The 16,354-nt window shown below is 43.0% G+C and overlaps 1 protein-coding gene across 1 annotated transcript; it reads right to left on the reverse strand.

The window, feature by feature from the left end:
- Nucleotides 1-1,571: 1,571 nt before the first annotated feature.
- On the reverse strand, nt 1,572-15,373 carry LOC311095388 (E3 ubiquitin-protein ligase TRIM35-like; the record flags this gene model as incomplete). Its single annotated transcript, XM_084133872.1, has 7 exons — nt 1,572-2,300; nt 12,961-13,079; nt 13,161-13,183; nt 13,301-13,531; nt 13,735-13,830; nt 14,802-14,806; nt 15,100-15,373. 7 exons carry the CDS (start codon nt 15,371-15,373, stop codon nt 1,759-1,761), a joined length of 1,290 nt encoding a protein of 429 aa, XP_083989998.1. The 3' UTR covers nt 1,572-1,758.
- Between the last annotated feature and the right edge of the window lie 981 nt (nt 15,374-16,354).

Below are 16,354 nucleotides of genomic sequence, written 5' to 3' on the forward strand. Positions count from 1 at the left end.
CAATTTTAACACATAATGAAAATGTGCATGAGTTTCAGATGAATTTACAGGTTTCAATATTCACTGAAACCTGTAAATTCAGACATCAAGACATCAACCACTGGTCGATGACCATAATGTTTGTATAAACTGTAGGTAACAACTGGTAAAATGTACATCTAGGTCATAAAAACCGTAATATTTTCTTCTCAACCAATGTCAACAATTCTCCATGAGCAAAATCTCCTCCCATCCGTTGTCTGATTGGCCTTTCGCAAGGATTCCTGGGTAGTTAAAGTGTGTGGAGCCTGGATCTATGCAGGCTTCGCGGAAGACCGCTTCAAGGGTACAAAGGGGGCGCTGCTGAGCACACTTCAGAACGCTAAAATGCTGAATGGGACGGCCTACGGACTCGTAGACCCAGCGAGCATACGCAATTTAAGTCCACGAGACCGAAAGTCAACATGAAGTGTGCCATTTGGGACAGGGCCTAAACAAGGGACACCTGTGAACAATGAAACAATAGGCTTGTTCGACTTCATGCAGCTCTGCGCAGACCGATCGACGGCTGACTTGAAGCAGTGCATGCCGGTTAGGAATTTTGTCCGGCAGCGCTGACGCCACGTGACTGTGACGTATACCATCAAAGTACCGCGAGAGCGATGCGAGAGTAGCCAGAGAACTCAGCCAGCGCAGCTTCTCAAGAGAGGCTGTACGAGGGCTGATGAAGACACAGCTGTTCCACGATTGGCCGGATTCACCGCATGACAACGATCACGTGAGTTTCGTGTTTATTCGAACACCTTTAGTTCCTCTAAAGCTCACAAATCAGTTTTTTATAACAGTAAACACTCTTTTCATTTAGTTGCGATGTTATATTGTGTCATGTTTATCAAATTAAAACTGATTAAAAAACGTAGACTCCACTTCATTGATAGTAGCTTATGTTGAACTTTATTCTTGTTCAAACAGACACAGTGTAAGCAGTAGCCTACATAAAGTATTGAATGAAAACATCTGTGTATTATTTGGCAAATATTGCATTTATTTCACTTCAGCTGGTAAAGTATGCAAACACCACGTGAACGGTCACTACGGGAACCAGAAAGTGTCTGACTTCACGTCTCCGTTTGCAGCTCCTCCCTGCCTGCACACAGCTACTCTCGCCGATCGGTTACATCCAGCCGCAGCCGATGTCCAACACACCTTATAACATCATGACACGTCAGACAAGGGAACACACGGCAGGATCACATGACTTTGAACAGGGGATCACATGACAGACATGAAACATGACCAAGACAAGACCAAATCGTGACAATAGGCCAAACCTGAGAAAACGGCACCATCTTGTAAAAAAAAAAGAAAAATTATATTTAAAAGAAAAGGCCAACAGAACAGAAGTCTATTAACAAAGACTGCATCATTTTATAGTTAAATGGCCCTGGGATAAAACTAAATTGGTAGTTTTAATGGGTTTCAATGGGGAAAGTTTTGTCCTTAAGGTCCTGAGTGTAAATATTTTGTGTACAATGTGGAAAGGAAAGAAGAAAATTCAAATAAAAATACACACAAAATAGATGCAGTTGGCATTAACACAGGAATTTTTTTTATTTTTTTTAAACTGAAAGAGACAAACATGTCCTTAAGGAAACACAAGGGTTAAGTTGGTTCTAAACTTTACATTGAAGTGCGATTGATCAATGAGACCCTTTGATTACAGTGTTATTATTGAAGCATAATTTGCAAAACTGTATTAATCTAGAAGCAGAATCAGATTTAACTGTGATTTTCTGCTGTAATAAACAGTTTAACTGGTAAGATCCTCAGAGGAGTTGAGCAGGCATTAGATAAGAATGGAAAGACAGTCTCTGTGAAGGATGTCCTGAATGTGCGCAGACAGTCTTTAGTTACAGGATCAGAGAATGACACTGTTCCTCTGTCATAGTCCAGCTGAACTCTCACACGCTGAAGCTTCTGTTTAACAGTTAAGTAAGTTCGGCGTTGCTCAGGGGATTTTGACCTGTATTTGTTGTTCCTGTACCACACATACCAGACATTAGACTTAGATAAATCCTCTCCCTTCCTTTGGTTTGATGCTGTTGTTATTCCAAGACTCCAGTCTGTATTGTCTCCAACCTCCACATCCCAGCAGTGTGTTCCTGAGTTAAAGCCCTCAGATCCCAGGACACATGCATAACTGTCAATCCTCTCTGGATTATCAGGAAGAGTTTTATCTACATCACTGACCGACACACTGGTCAGATCAGCGGAGAGTGTGAGACAAGGAGCTGCTGTGTTTGGATCCAGAGTCAACGGAGCTGCAAAGAGAATAACATCAGATTACATGATGAAATATGATGTATTAGAAATGTAAAACATTTTCCTTTTGTTGAAAGAGATCATAAATCATGCTATCATAACAATGGTCTATCAGTTACTGTCAGAATGGATTGAGGCTTCAGGTTTAATATCAGTATTCAATAAACACTATTGTATCCTAATACATAAACATAAACCATGAGGACTAGACTTTTCATTATGAGTTCACTGCATGATCTGATGATTTTCTGAAATAAAGATCAGATTCACTTACTAATTCAAGTGATTATTAAATATATTTCTATCAAATGTTAAAGATACACTGTGTAACTTTTTAAGTTGATTCTTAGCAAAGAACATTTTGTTCTATCAAAAGTATATGTGCTTATTCATTTGAAATTACTTCCACCAACTAATCAAGTATTCTCGTAAGCGTAAAATATGCCATTTATAATAGATAAATGGCGTCATGGCGTCAGCCATGTTGCGCCTCCATCTTGAAAATACATTCGCCAAAGAGGGACATACCTGGAAATTCAAACTTCGCCTTTCGCGTTTTACACTCAGTGACACCGTGACGAATGCGAGGGGGAGATTACTCGTGACTGCCGGCAGATTTGAAAGTTTGCTGAAGATGGAGGATCACGCCTATTTTCGAGGACATGTAGCAGAGTCGCCAAGGAAGCGAAAGAGAGAATTAAAACAAGTCAATATTGGAGTAACTTTTCCCAGATGGAAAGAGCTCATGAGAAGCAAAGATTTTAAAAGAGAGGTAATTCAGCCTATTTGTGTAAATTCGAAGTTTTATAGTTGCTTGTCTAACCATAGCATGGTTGTGCATAACGCCAGAACGACATCTAGTATAACTTGCGTTACTTTTCCTCTCGTCAATGGTGAAAAAGTATTGTTTACCTTGTAACATAAATCTGGGCTGCGACGGATCACAGGTGATGAATAGTTCTCTTACGTGAGTACTCCCGTGTTGCGTAAGTGAAGCTTACGCTACGGGAAAACTCCTTTTCTCGAGAAATACTGAAGCCAGAAAATTGGCCTTAATTTTCCAAAATGTAAAACGCATTTGCTGCAGCAGCAGACCTAGGCGAGACGGCTCGCTCGCCTATTGGCTGCTCTGCGGCAACTGCTGCAACCTATCAGTGCATTTGGCCAGACGCCAGCGCCAATGGGAAGCCTTCCCGCGCTACGTCATAGCCCGCCAAAGTGGGAGTGGCTTAGAGCCTATAAATTCCCACCGCTGACGTTGCATGATGATTTCGTCTCCTTCAGCGAGTGACTTCACATCGCTGGATCTCTGGGAAGAAGCCGCGCCGTCGAAAAAACCTTCAGCGGGATGAGCTCGAGTTTCAAGGACGCTGGCCGGATTGCCGCCTTCGCTCGCCGTACCTGCTGCGCTATCCGGCGCCTATATCCTTTCACTGCTCTGTGTGTGTTCGCCACTGCGACACACGCGTCCCTAAAAGAGCAAAGGTATTTTTAAATGCCAGCCATGTCCTGCGGCTCTTGCAGAGCCACTCTCAGCGACGGGGACCGTCATCTGCTCTGCGTTTCCTGCCTGGGAAAGGACCATGAGGACCACGTGCTCGCTGATGGCGGCTGCCAGGAATGCGAGTCTCTGCCTCTTTCGACCCTGCGGGCTCGACAGGCAGTTTTTCGCATCAAGTCCGCTTCACCTATGCCTTCTGTTGGGCCGCGCCGTAAAAAGCGCCACTTTCAAAGGCCACCAGAACCTCTGGTGAAAGAGAACTCGCTGGCGAGCTCGCTGCGATGGAGGAAGAATGCTGCTCTCTCCTGGCGTCCGGGAGCAAGGATTGGTCGGGCTCCATCCCCGACCACACCCCGTCGACACAGGAGTCGAGCGTGAGGGCCTCGGTTGATGCAGAGCTTCTCCGCCTGATGCCGTCGAGGACCTCGGCCTTGACTGGGCCGCGCCCCAGGAGCCTGCGCCCAACAGGTTGGATGGCTGCTTCCTCACTGGACATCGCTCCGCACCTGTTTCCAGGCCCGCTCCCTTCCTCCCCGAGCTTCACAAGGAGCTCTCCAAGTCGTGGGGAGCCCCGTATTCGGCCAGGCTGCGATCCTCCGTTTCTTCGACGCTCTCTGCAGTCGTCAGCACGAAGGACAAAGGATACCTCGCCGTTCCTCCCGTTGAGGAAGCAGTGGCAGCGCACTTGTGTCCGCCCTCCGCTGGATGGCGTGCCAAGTCAACGCTGCCCACCAAAGCCTGCCGGACTACATCTGCCTTGATCGGCCGCACCTACGCTGCCGCCGGTCGGGCCGCATCTGCACTTCATGCCATGGCTGTGTTGCAGATCCACCAGGCCAACCTTCTCCTTTCTCTGGATGAGGCTGGACAGACGAAGGAGTGTGTGACGGATCTACAGAGCGCGACTGACTTGGTGCTCAGGGCTACCAAAGCAGCCGCCCAGGCCATCGGCCATAATATGGCTTCGCTCACAGTCACAGAGTGTCACTTGTGGCTCAACTTGTCTGACATGTCTGAGTCCGACCGTGCCACCTTCTTGGACGCTCCCATTTCTCCGACTGATCTCTTCAGTCCCGCTGTGAAAGGCTTCACTAAGCGTTATTCAGAGGTGCAGAAAACATCTCAGGCCATGAGACATTTCCTGCCGCGGCGGTCCAGTTCTGCAGCAGGCCGTGCTAAGAAGCAGCCGCCCGCTCGAAGAACGGCCCCCCCACCGCCTCCGCCCCCCGCTCCTCAACAGCACCAGGCCCGGGATGCACGCCAGCGCTCGCTCTCGTCGAGCCGCCGCAGACCGCCACCTGCCCGGGGACCCAGACCCAGGCTCGCGCCCAGCTTCGAGCCTCCGAAGTCTTCCTAGCCCTCCTAGGAAAGCGCTGACGGTTAAGTCCCACTGCGGCCGGACCTCCGTTGAAATCAGCGCGAACCGCTTTCTCAGTTCCCTCAACAGAGGCGACTCGAAGAGTGTACTCAGCAGCCAACGAGCCAGTTCCACAACTCGCTCGCCTGTACCTAAACGCCGTTTTCACGGCAACCCAGATAAATCTCATTATGTCTGTTGGTCCGGCTCATGCCGAAGGTGTTTTGAATGTAGCAGAGGTGCCCGCTGTCCAGTGCCCACCCACGCACATAAACACTACTCTCTCTGTGTGTCACACTCATCCAGGGTCAAATACAATAAAGCTGGCTCAGGCCGCTCGACCGCTAAGTGTAGGAAAAGTGCCCACTGTCCAGTGTTCGCCCCTACACACAAACACTACCCAAGCAGTGTCTCACACCACCACAGGGTTCATATCAGTCAAACCGACTCACGCCGTTCATGTTCTAAGTGTAGGGAATATGCCCGCTATACAGCGCCCATTCCTGCCCGTGAAAATTACTGTATCTGCGCTTCACACACACATACAGCCTCAGCGTATGAACCCAGTTATAGCTGGCGGTGTTTCAAGTGTGAACCGCGCGTTTGCTCTTCAGCGTGCACGCTCTGTGAAAAACTCTCTGCACTCCGCGCTGTGAACTCACATTGCCGTGTCTGTGATGCAGCATCTCCCCGTTCATACGACCGGAGTGCTAGCTACAGAGCTACCACGCAAAACGCTGTCTGTCCCACCCGTAATACACATGAAAAAACGAATTTTTGCTGGAAAAAGGGGCAGTGGAACGCGTTCCTTTAGCCCAAAGCGAGTCAGCGTTCTACAGCCGTTATTTCTTAGTACCAAAGAAAGACGGCGGACTCTGCCCTATATTAGAATTCAGACGTTTGAACAAAGCGCTGATGATACGCTCGTTCAAAATGATCACGACCAGACAGATCCTTGCTCGAATCCGACTGGGGGACTGGTTTATATCAGTGGATCTGAAAGACGCTTATTTACAGATCCAAATAGCAGCCCGTCACAGGCCATTCTTGAGATTCGCCTTCGAGGGCCAGGCTTATCAGTACACCATCCTTCCCTTCGGCCTGTCTTTAGCTAGGGCTGTCGCGGTGAAGGATTTTCCCTTGCGGTAATTTTGAGTGGCTCAATAGCGCGATATGCGGTTTTATCTCCATTTATTTATTTATTTATGTTTGATTTATTTATTAAGGCCCAAGCCCTGAAAGGGCGAAGGCCCTATTGTTTCCGGAAGGATTATTTTTAGGGCCCAAGCCCTGAAAGGGCGAAGGCCCTATTGTTTTCGGTAGGATTATTTGTTATTATTATTATTAAAAAATAAAATAAAATTCTACTTCTCGGGCACTTTTGGGGCCCTTAACATGTTCGAAAACTCTTGAAACTTTGCACACAGATCAGAAACCGCGGCCATCAGGGCTGGGCTGAATGGGCTAAATTCTCTTTCAGGTAGGCCTATTGTATTTATATATAAATATATTAGGGATGTGACTGTGATAAAAATGTTCCCACCGGTTAATCGACGTGTGACACCGCTGAAGGCTTTTAAATCGCTAACTTAAAAGTGAAAGTAAAATACAGACGTCCGCACAGACATTGATAATGGTGCGGAGTAGAGCGAGCATTTTCAATGTATTCCTATGGAAGTAGGAATGAACTAAAACATTTTATTTATGATTTTATGTGTCCACTGTTCAACCGCAACCACGTCACACACACACACACACACACACACACACACACACACACACATTCCAGAATTGCAATCTTGACATCGCAGCCTGTTCATTATAGCCCTAATACAATATAATAATAAAAATAGTCAACCTAACATATACGAATTACACTGCTCTGTTTAAATAGTCAGTAGTACAATTTGTACTATTCACAGCAAGCAGAGCTCCACTGTGATGTTTCCAAGCACATTTTTGCGCGTGTGAAGAGGATGATTTTTTCCATCGATATTGGAACACGAGTGAAGTACAAAGCCTATAATAAAGAATAGTTTAGCATCCAAATACATCGCAAATATTGAAACATTTTGATTCTGATGAGAGGGTTACGTGAGACCAACACTGCTTACTTTCGTTTTTATTTTTACATTAAAGGAGAAGTTCACTTTTAAAATGAAAATTCTGTCATCATATAATCACCCTCATGTTGTTTCAAACCTGTATGAATTTCTTTCTTCTGCTGAACAGAAAGGAAGATATTTAGAAGAATGTCAGTAACCAGACAGTTTTTGGGTCCCATTGACTTCCATAGTATATTTTTTTCCTACTATGGAAGTCATTGGGACCCAAAAACTGCCTGGTTACAGATATTCTTCTAAATATCTTCCTTTCTGTTCAGCAGAAGAAAGAAATTCATACAGGTTTGAAACAACATGAGGGTGATTATATGATGACAGAATTTTCATTTTAAAAGTGAACTTCTCCTTTAAATTTAAAGGATTTGTTGTGGAATATTTTGAGTGTATCATAAAATCAGAATAAGGTAAGACAAGTAATAGTTTCTGTCTTATATATATATATATATATATGTGTGTGTGTGTGTGTGTGTGTGTGCATATATATATATATATATATATATATAGATATAGATATAGATATAGATAGATAGATAGATATTTATATATACATACATATATATATATATATATATATATATATATATATATAGTTAGATATCCCTCAGATGGTCCTCGGTCACTTCTGACCGAATAATTTTCTGTTTTGAATTTTAAAAAATCACAGCTTCATCGGAAGGTTATGATACTTGGTGACTTTTATGGCATTAGGTATGTGAATACAAAAAAAAAAAAATTGAGGTCATGATCCGAGCATGCTAAGTGGTCGTAAAAAAAATAGTCACACTCATGGTCTTCGGTCAGAAATGACCGACCCATAGGAAATGAATGGGAAATTTACAAAAACACCAAAATTCTCTGAATTTTTGTCTGTACAATCTACAAATCGGCCACGATTCTAAAAAAAAGTACACCACAGTAAAGGGGTGACACTCTACAACATCAAGAGTGCAAAAAATTCACACCCACCCACACACACACACACACACATACAAACACACTTTTATACACATACACACCAATAAATTCAGATTACAAAAAATCTGTTTAGAATTTTTAAAAATCACAGCTTCATTGGAATGTTACGAAACTTTTCTGACATTAGGTATGTGAACACAAAAAAAAAAAATTGTTCATGATCCGAGCATGCTAAGTGGTCAAAATAAATATTTCAAACGGTTTTGATATAGTGAGGGATTAAAGTAATGTACAAAAAGGAAACACTAACCCATTTTATTCTTTTTTATTTCTTTTATTTAAGAATTAAGTTTAAGTTAAGTTTAAAAACAGCCAGAATAGTTGTTAAGTCCAAAAAATAAATAAATCAAGTCATACATAGTGCTATACTGCCCTCTTGTGTTCAAAATCAGGTAGGCCTATAGTATTTATATATAAATATATTAGGGATGTGACTCTGGGAATATTTCCCCACCGGTTAATCGACGTGTGACACCGCTGGAGGCTTTTGAATCGCTAACTTAAAAACGAAAGTAAAATATGTTCATCCACACTGACATTGATAATGGTTGAGTGAGCGTTTTCAATGAATTCCTATGGATGACTCTGTTCTTCTCGTTCCTCGCCATGGAATGCCCGTGTAGCCAGTAAGCATTTTAGTTTAATTTTAAAATTAGCGCCTTTCGGGGGGTGGATTGCTTGAATTTATTTGACAAAAGCACACTGTTGTGTTTTATTGTGACTGTACACAAATATAAGTTAACACTTTGCAGTTTGAATGATGTCCTGTATGAAATGACGGAGTGTGTTTTTATGTGTCCACTGTTCAATCGCGCCCATGCCACACACACACATGCACACACACATTCCATAATTGCAATCTTGACATCGCAGCCTGTTCATTATAGCCTTAATAAAATATAATAATAAAATAGTCAACCTAACATATAAAAATTACACTGCTCTGTTTAAATAGTCAATAGTACAATTTGTACCATTCACAGTAAGCACCGCTCCACTGTGATGTTTCCAAGCACATTTTTGCACGTGAAGAGGATGATTTTTTTCCATCGATATTGGAACGTGAGTGAAGTTTATGTGAAAGTTTAGCATCCAAATACATCGCAAATGTTGAAACATTTTGATCCTAATGAGAGGGTTACGTGAGCCCAACACTGCTTACTTTCGTTTTTATTTTTACATAAAATTTAAAGCATTTGTTGCGGAATATTTTGAGTGTATCATAAAATCAGAATAAGGTAAGTCAAGTAATATTTTCTGTCTTTTATATATTTATATATGTGTATACTATATATATATATATATTTACCTAAAGGCACTTAGTTACCTAAAGGCACCGGGTGGCAGTGCCACCGGCTTTGGCCCGTAATCGCTGCTCGCAGCTATATTATTTATTTGTTGCTATATAAATAAGTGTTACGATGTGGTCAGCATACACAAAAACGAGCACATTTTCAGTAACCAATGTAACCGAAACTAAACGGCGTCTCTGCGCTTTGAAAGGCTTTCACTCAGCGTGCAGTTACAGTGGGAACAGACTGTCTTTGAATGAACCGTTCATTCAACGACAACGAACACGTTCAAAAACGCTGATACATTAAAAGATAGTAATGAAACAAGGTGTTAATTATTTTTTAACTTTGAGCTCCACTTTTCAAGGCTCAGCAGACCAGCAATGCGTCGCATGGGTAACGCTGAAGCTGATGCGATTCAATGCGTGACTCTCTGATTTTGGTTTGCCGCAGCTTCCTCACGCTGTGGAATGCTGACCAGCGCTGTCGCTGATGCCATTCATGGTAAATGCCCTTAAACGTTAAAAGGATGACACAACATATTTCGCTTTCCTTGGACACAGCAACCTTTTCATGAATCTAGGCTATTTGACTTGACTTCAAAGAGAGACGCAGGTAATCGCACGCGCTCAGTCGATCACTCTCATTCACTGTCTGTTTAGGGTTAAGTGCAAATCCACGAAGCCTCTGTACAAATCACCATGATAAAAACAGTCTCGTTATCATTATTAACTTATTTAACATTCAATACACATGCACGAAGTTCAAAACAAGAAGGGTATTGCCTTATGAAAAAAGAAAACACGTGAATATCGCGGTGCTGCGGTTACTTGCATTCCTCTGCGGTTGGCTTGTCAGTAGCGCGGTACTGCAATATTGCGGTTATCGCGACAGCCCTATCTTTAGCACCCCGTACATTTACGAAGTGCATGGACACAGCGCTCACGCCCCTCAGACGACGGGGCGTGAGAGTCCTGAATTATCTGGACGACTGGCTTTTTATTTTAGCCCAGTCGAGGGAGGAATTGGTGTCACACAGGACTTTACTGTTGGCCCATCTGGATCAGCTGGGTCTCAGAGTCAACTGGACCAAGAGCATTCTGGTCCCCAGTCAGGAAATATCTTTTCTGGGGATAGATTTGGACTCCAGGTCTATGAAAGCGTGCCTGACGCGAGAGCGCGCGGCGGCAATTCAGCGCTTTGCAGCGACATTCACTGTGGGGAAGCATCTTCCCCTCAGAATGTTTCAGAGGATGATGGGTCTTATGACCTCAGCCTCGACTGTGCTGCGGCTGGGTCTGTTACACATGCGCCCCTTTCAGCTGTGGCTGAAACAGCGCGTGCCAGTGAAAGCGTGGAAAACAGGTTCGCTTCGTCTCACGGATGAACACCGGCTGGTACCAGACCGGCGTGAACTTGGGCGCCGCCTCTCAGATCAAAGTCATCTCGACAGACGCCTCCAACATGGGTTGGGGCGCCCTGTACGAAGGGAGACCTTCCATGGGCTTGTGGTCAGACGCAGAAAAGTGTCTGCACATAAACTGTCTGGAGATGAAAGCGGTCAAAAACGCCCTTCAGTTCTTTCTCCCTGTAATAAAGAACCACCACGTTCTGGTCAGAACAGACAACACCTCAGTACATAAACCTCCAGGGCGGTCTCAGGTCCCGGAGCCTTCTTGCATTAGCAAGACACCTCCTCACATGGGCCCAGCACCATCTGTGCTCGCTGAGAGCGGCACACGTGCCGGGCGTCCTGAACGTGGGCCCAGATATGTTATCCAGGGCCAAGCTCTCCCCGGGAGAATGGGCTCTGCATCCTATGACGGTGCAAAATATCTGGGACATTTTCGGCAGAGCAGAGGTAGAGGTCACAGACCAACGCTCACTGCCCAGGGTTCTTCTCGAAGGAAAGGGACGTGCTGGCCCAAATCTGGCCCAAGCGCCCTCTCTATGCGTTTCCCCCGATCGTCTTGTTACCACAGGTAATCAAGCGAATCAGGGAGACCAAATGCTGTCCCAGGCCCAGGGTGCAGTTTGGCACCCGTACCCCGAGCTGTGGGCCCTACATGTATGGGCGATCAACCATCACCATTCACCATTTCAGTGCTGAACACGATCACACAGACGAGAGCTCCGTCTCCTAGACGGCTCTATGCGTCCAAATGGTCAGTGTTCGCTGAATGGTGTTCAGCTCACGGCTTTGACCCGCTAAGTGGTGAGGTAACGGTGGTGCTTTCTTTCCTACAGGAGCTGCTGGATGGCGGTAGAACCCCATCCACGCTCAAAGTCTATGTGACGGCTATAGTGGCTTTCGCGAAGCCCGCGAATGGCCAGTCACTGGGAAAGAACGACCTTATAATCCGTTTCCTCAGGAGTGCTAGGAGGCTGAACCCTCCTCGACCACCCTCAGTTCCAGTATGGGACCTTTCGATGATCCTTGAGGCCATGAAAGGTAAACTATTCGAACCATTACATGCGGTGGAACTGTAATACCAATCCATCAAAACTGCTTTTCTGCTGGCGCTAGCCTCAGTAAAGTGAGTGGGCGACCTGCACGCGCTCTCAGTGAGCGCAACGTGACTGTATTTATGTGCGTTACATTATGACGTAGCGCGGGAAGGCTTCCCATTGGCGCTGGCGTCATGCCAAATGCGCTGATAGGTTACAGCAGTTGCCGCAGAGCAGCCAATAGGCGAGCGAGCTGTCTCGCCTAGGTCTGCTGCTGCAGCAAATGCGTTTTACATTTTGGAAAATTAAGGATAATTTTCTGGCTTCAGTATTTCTCGAGAAAAGGAGTTTTCCCGTAGCGTAAGCTTCACTTACGCAACACGAGAGTACTCTCTTAAGAGAACCGAGGTTACGTCAGTAACCGAGTGTCGTTTTAAAGGCGCAATTTTTTAAGCTATATATATATATATATAAATAAAATAGCTTTATATATATTGCCTTACACACTTTTAATCTCGTTCAATATACAGAATAACGATAGCACTGATACTTTACTAACATTAGCTTGCATTCGTTTGGGATAGCGGATATTAGCAATGAAATGGTACCAAAATAACGAAAACATAAAACTATTATTCATTTTACATATAGGTCATAACCTACATGTTAACTGACTAAATAACTAAATGTACTTTGTAATAGTTTTCTAAAGTAACCTCATCACTTGAAGGAACACTCATGGACGAAGTCGAACTGGAAGCCATGTTAATCTTGGAATAATACAGCCACCGTAGGAGTTAAAACGCCCTTGGAATTGAAAGGAACAGAAACTAATATTCACTGGGTAGTCATATACAATTTCACCGCTAGATGGGGGAAAATATCACACAGTGTAGCTTTAATGTTGTATGTGTTTATATGTGAACTATCTTCTGCACTTGTGTCAAATCTGCTGAGACTCACTGTGTTGGACAGTTTCCAGCATCTTCTTCCAGACTCTGAACGGCAGGTTACCCAGATAACGCGACACATGAATCAAAGCTCCAGAACTCATCCGTGGATCCGGCTGTGAGATCTGGACTCTGAGGAACATTCAGGAGTCAGAACTGCAATGAATTTGAGTTCAGATCCAATGAGAGAAGAGATACGAGCAGCTCACTTACCTTTCCATTGAGGCCTTAAAGTTCTGGAAAATATAGAGCTTGAAAACATTTTAATATCTTATCAAACACTCTCATTGTCAATGAGTCTCTCTATACAAGTTGTTTTATGCACAAAGAATGAAGCCAGATTGATTTGTCACCTTTAGAAACGAGACGTCATTGTCTTTCATCATCTCCTCCATGTCTCTGATTGTGTGTGAAAGAGCTGAGATGTGTGTGTTCATCTCCTCCAGCTTCTCCTTCATCCTCTGCTTCTTCTGCTCCTCTTCCTCTCTCAGTGCAGTGATTGTAGCTTCTTCTTCGTCTCTGAGAAACTGATGAAGCTTCTCAAACTCTTCTTTAATCTGACGCTCTGTGTGCTCAGCTTGAGACTGAAATCAAATCACATTCACTTCAATCATCTCAATCAACACAAATCTCGGATACTCGACATATAACAGATCCAGAAGCAGAAGCTGCTCGTCATTTACAGAAATAATCAACTGGAATCCATTATATTAAATGTATCAATTCATAACAGTATAAAGTGATCCTCCAGCTGTAATGAAAATGACTCTTGATTCTGTTTCCTCACATTGATGTGTTGAGCTGTTTCCTCAAACTCTCCTTTCTTCTTTTCATTGTGTTGAAGTTTCTGTTGTAAGGACTTCAGTGCTGTATTGAGCTCCTCCTAGAATTGAACAAAAATACATTAAACACCAGATTACAGTGAAGAGAAGAAACTACAGTGATATGATCATACAATTCTGTGCAAAAGTATTCACCCCCACCCTGATTTCTTCTGTTTTTGTGTAAATATCATACTAAATTGATTCAGAAATTAAAACTTACCATAAAACAAAGGCAACCTGAGTGAACACAAAGTACAGTTTGTAAATGACAATGTTATTTACTGAAGCAAAAACGTTATCCAATACTAACTGGGCCTGCATTATAATGTATTTGGCCCCATACTTACTAATTCCTCAAATCTCTGAAACTGTATTTATAATGTAATTCAGCTGGACTAAACACAGCCAGTCCTGATCACTGCAGACCTGATCAATCAAATAAACACTTAAATAGGACTTTTTCAACAGCATTAGGCTGGTTAAAAAATCTTAGTAACACACTATTGACAAAGGTGAAAGAAACTCCAGGAATAATGATGAAGACGGTGATTGAAATACATCCGTCTGTGATGGATTACAAAGCTATTTCAAAGGCTCTTGGACCCAAAGAACCACAGCGAGAGCCATTATATCCAAATGGAAAAAACTCGGCACAGTAAAACTGTCACAGTGTCTGGTTTGTGTTTCCCCGGGTGTCCACTAGAGGTCTCTTCCCCTTACTGTCACCATTCATTCTGGAACTGCAATTCCCACGATCCCTTTGTCTGTTCTCATCACTCATCATTGCATGCAGCTGTTACCCATTACATTGTTTAGTTTCTGTGTATAAATACCCTGTCTGTTTTAATCCTTGTCATTGAGTCATTGTTATTCGTCACTACAATTCTGGTCTGCGTTCTTGCCTGTTTCTTATTTTGTTTATTGTGTTTATTGGACTGCTATCATGGATTTTGAACCTTGCCTGGATGACTACTAGATGGATTACACTTTAATAAACAATTACTGCCATACTGCATTTGGATCTACTTACTGGATCTAGACACAAAAACATAAGAAATCAGGATGGGCAAATACTTTTACAGCACAGTAAATGTCATATAAAGTTGAGTAAAATGACATTGAAATAGTAATGCATGAATGTGATGATATCTATGTTTATGACTAATTATTGTTCTTTACATGTGAAACAAGAAACATTTGTCTTACTTTGTAAGATGAAACCACTTCACTGATGAGTCTGAATTTATGATTGTCATGTTTTTGTGAATTAATACACACTAAACACACAGGCTGTTTGTCCTCCAGACAGAAGAGTTTGAGTTTCTCACTGTGTAAACTGCAGATCTCCTCAGATCCTGATGAACGTTTCTCATTTCTCTCCTTCAGGAACGACTCACACAAGTTTTTTAATGTGAGATTAACTGGAGGATCATCTTTTGAGGATCTCCTCCTGCACATAGGACACTCCTGAGTTTTCTTAGTTTTCCAGAACTGTTGTAGACACTCTTTACAAATACTGTGACTACAGGACAGAAAAACAGGAACATTGAAGATTTCATAGCAAACAGGACAAATATAATCATCTTCAGCTGCTGAAGCCATTTTCACCGTTTGAGTCTCGCAAACTAAACTCTACTTTCACTTTCTGAACAACGGTTTTCAAAAATGAATCAAGATGAGAATCAAAGATCTGCTGTCTGTTCAGAAATGAACATCACAAAAGTCCTTCTGTAGAGTTTTTCTCTTTGTTCTCCATTGATTGCTTATTCTTTATTGCTTTTGTTGAGACAAAGTCGGTGTGACAGAAAGGAGAAATAACAAGTCAGTCTCTTCCTGGTTAGTGTTGTAAGAGGGAGTTTATGATCACCTTTGGGTGTACAAACAGGTCAAACCGGAACGTCAGGATTTCTTCAGGTAAAATGTATTCAAAATGGACCTGCATTGAAATGTGAAAAAATAATGCTGTAAAACTTAAAATTAAACACAAAAGAACAAATAAAATACAAAACTACTAATTATAAACGATCTCAAAATGATGATATGTGTTTTATTTATTGCATCTTTCTGTTGTAAGAGGGAGGAGTTTATGATCACTGCAAAAAATGCTTTTCTTACTTTAGTATTTTTGTCTGGTTTCCAGTCCAAATATCAAAAAATTATTAAATCAAGATGCATTTACTAGATAAGTAAAATTAGATAAGATATTATGTCTTGTTTTCTGGGGAAATAAATCAAATTAAGTGAGTTTTTGCTTAAAATAAGCAAAATTATCTGTCCATGGGGTAAGAAAAATAATCTTAATTCAAACAGAAACAAGCGACTTTGACAAGGGCCAGATTGTTAATGCAAGGTGACTGGCTCAGAGTATCTCTGAAACTCAAGGCTTGTGTGTCGCTCCCGGTCAGCAGTGGTGAGGATTGACCAACAGTGTCCGAGGAGGGACGAACACACACCGGCGACAAGGTGTTGGACACCCAAGACTCATGGATGGACAAGGGCAATGAAGGCTACCCCGTCTGGTTCGAGCCAACAGAAGGTCTAGTGTGGCATAAGCAACACACAACTTTAATGATGTTATGGGAA

This window comes from Abramis brama (genome assembly GCF_963993115.1).
Source record: "Abramis brama genome assembly, chromosome: 13".
Classification (NCBI taxonomy): Eukaryota; Metazoa; Chordata; class Actinopteri; order Cypriniformes; family Leuciscidae; genus Abramis; species Abramis brama.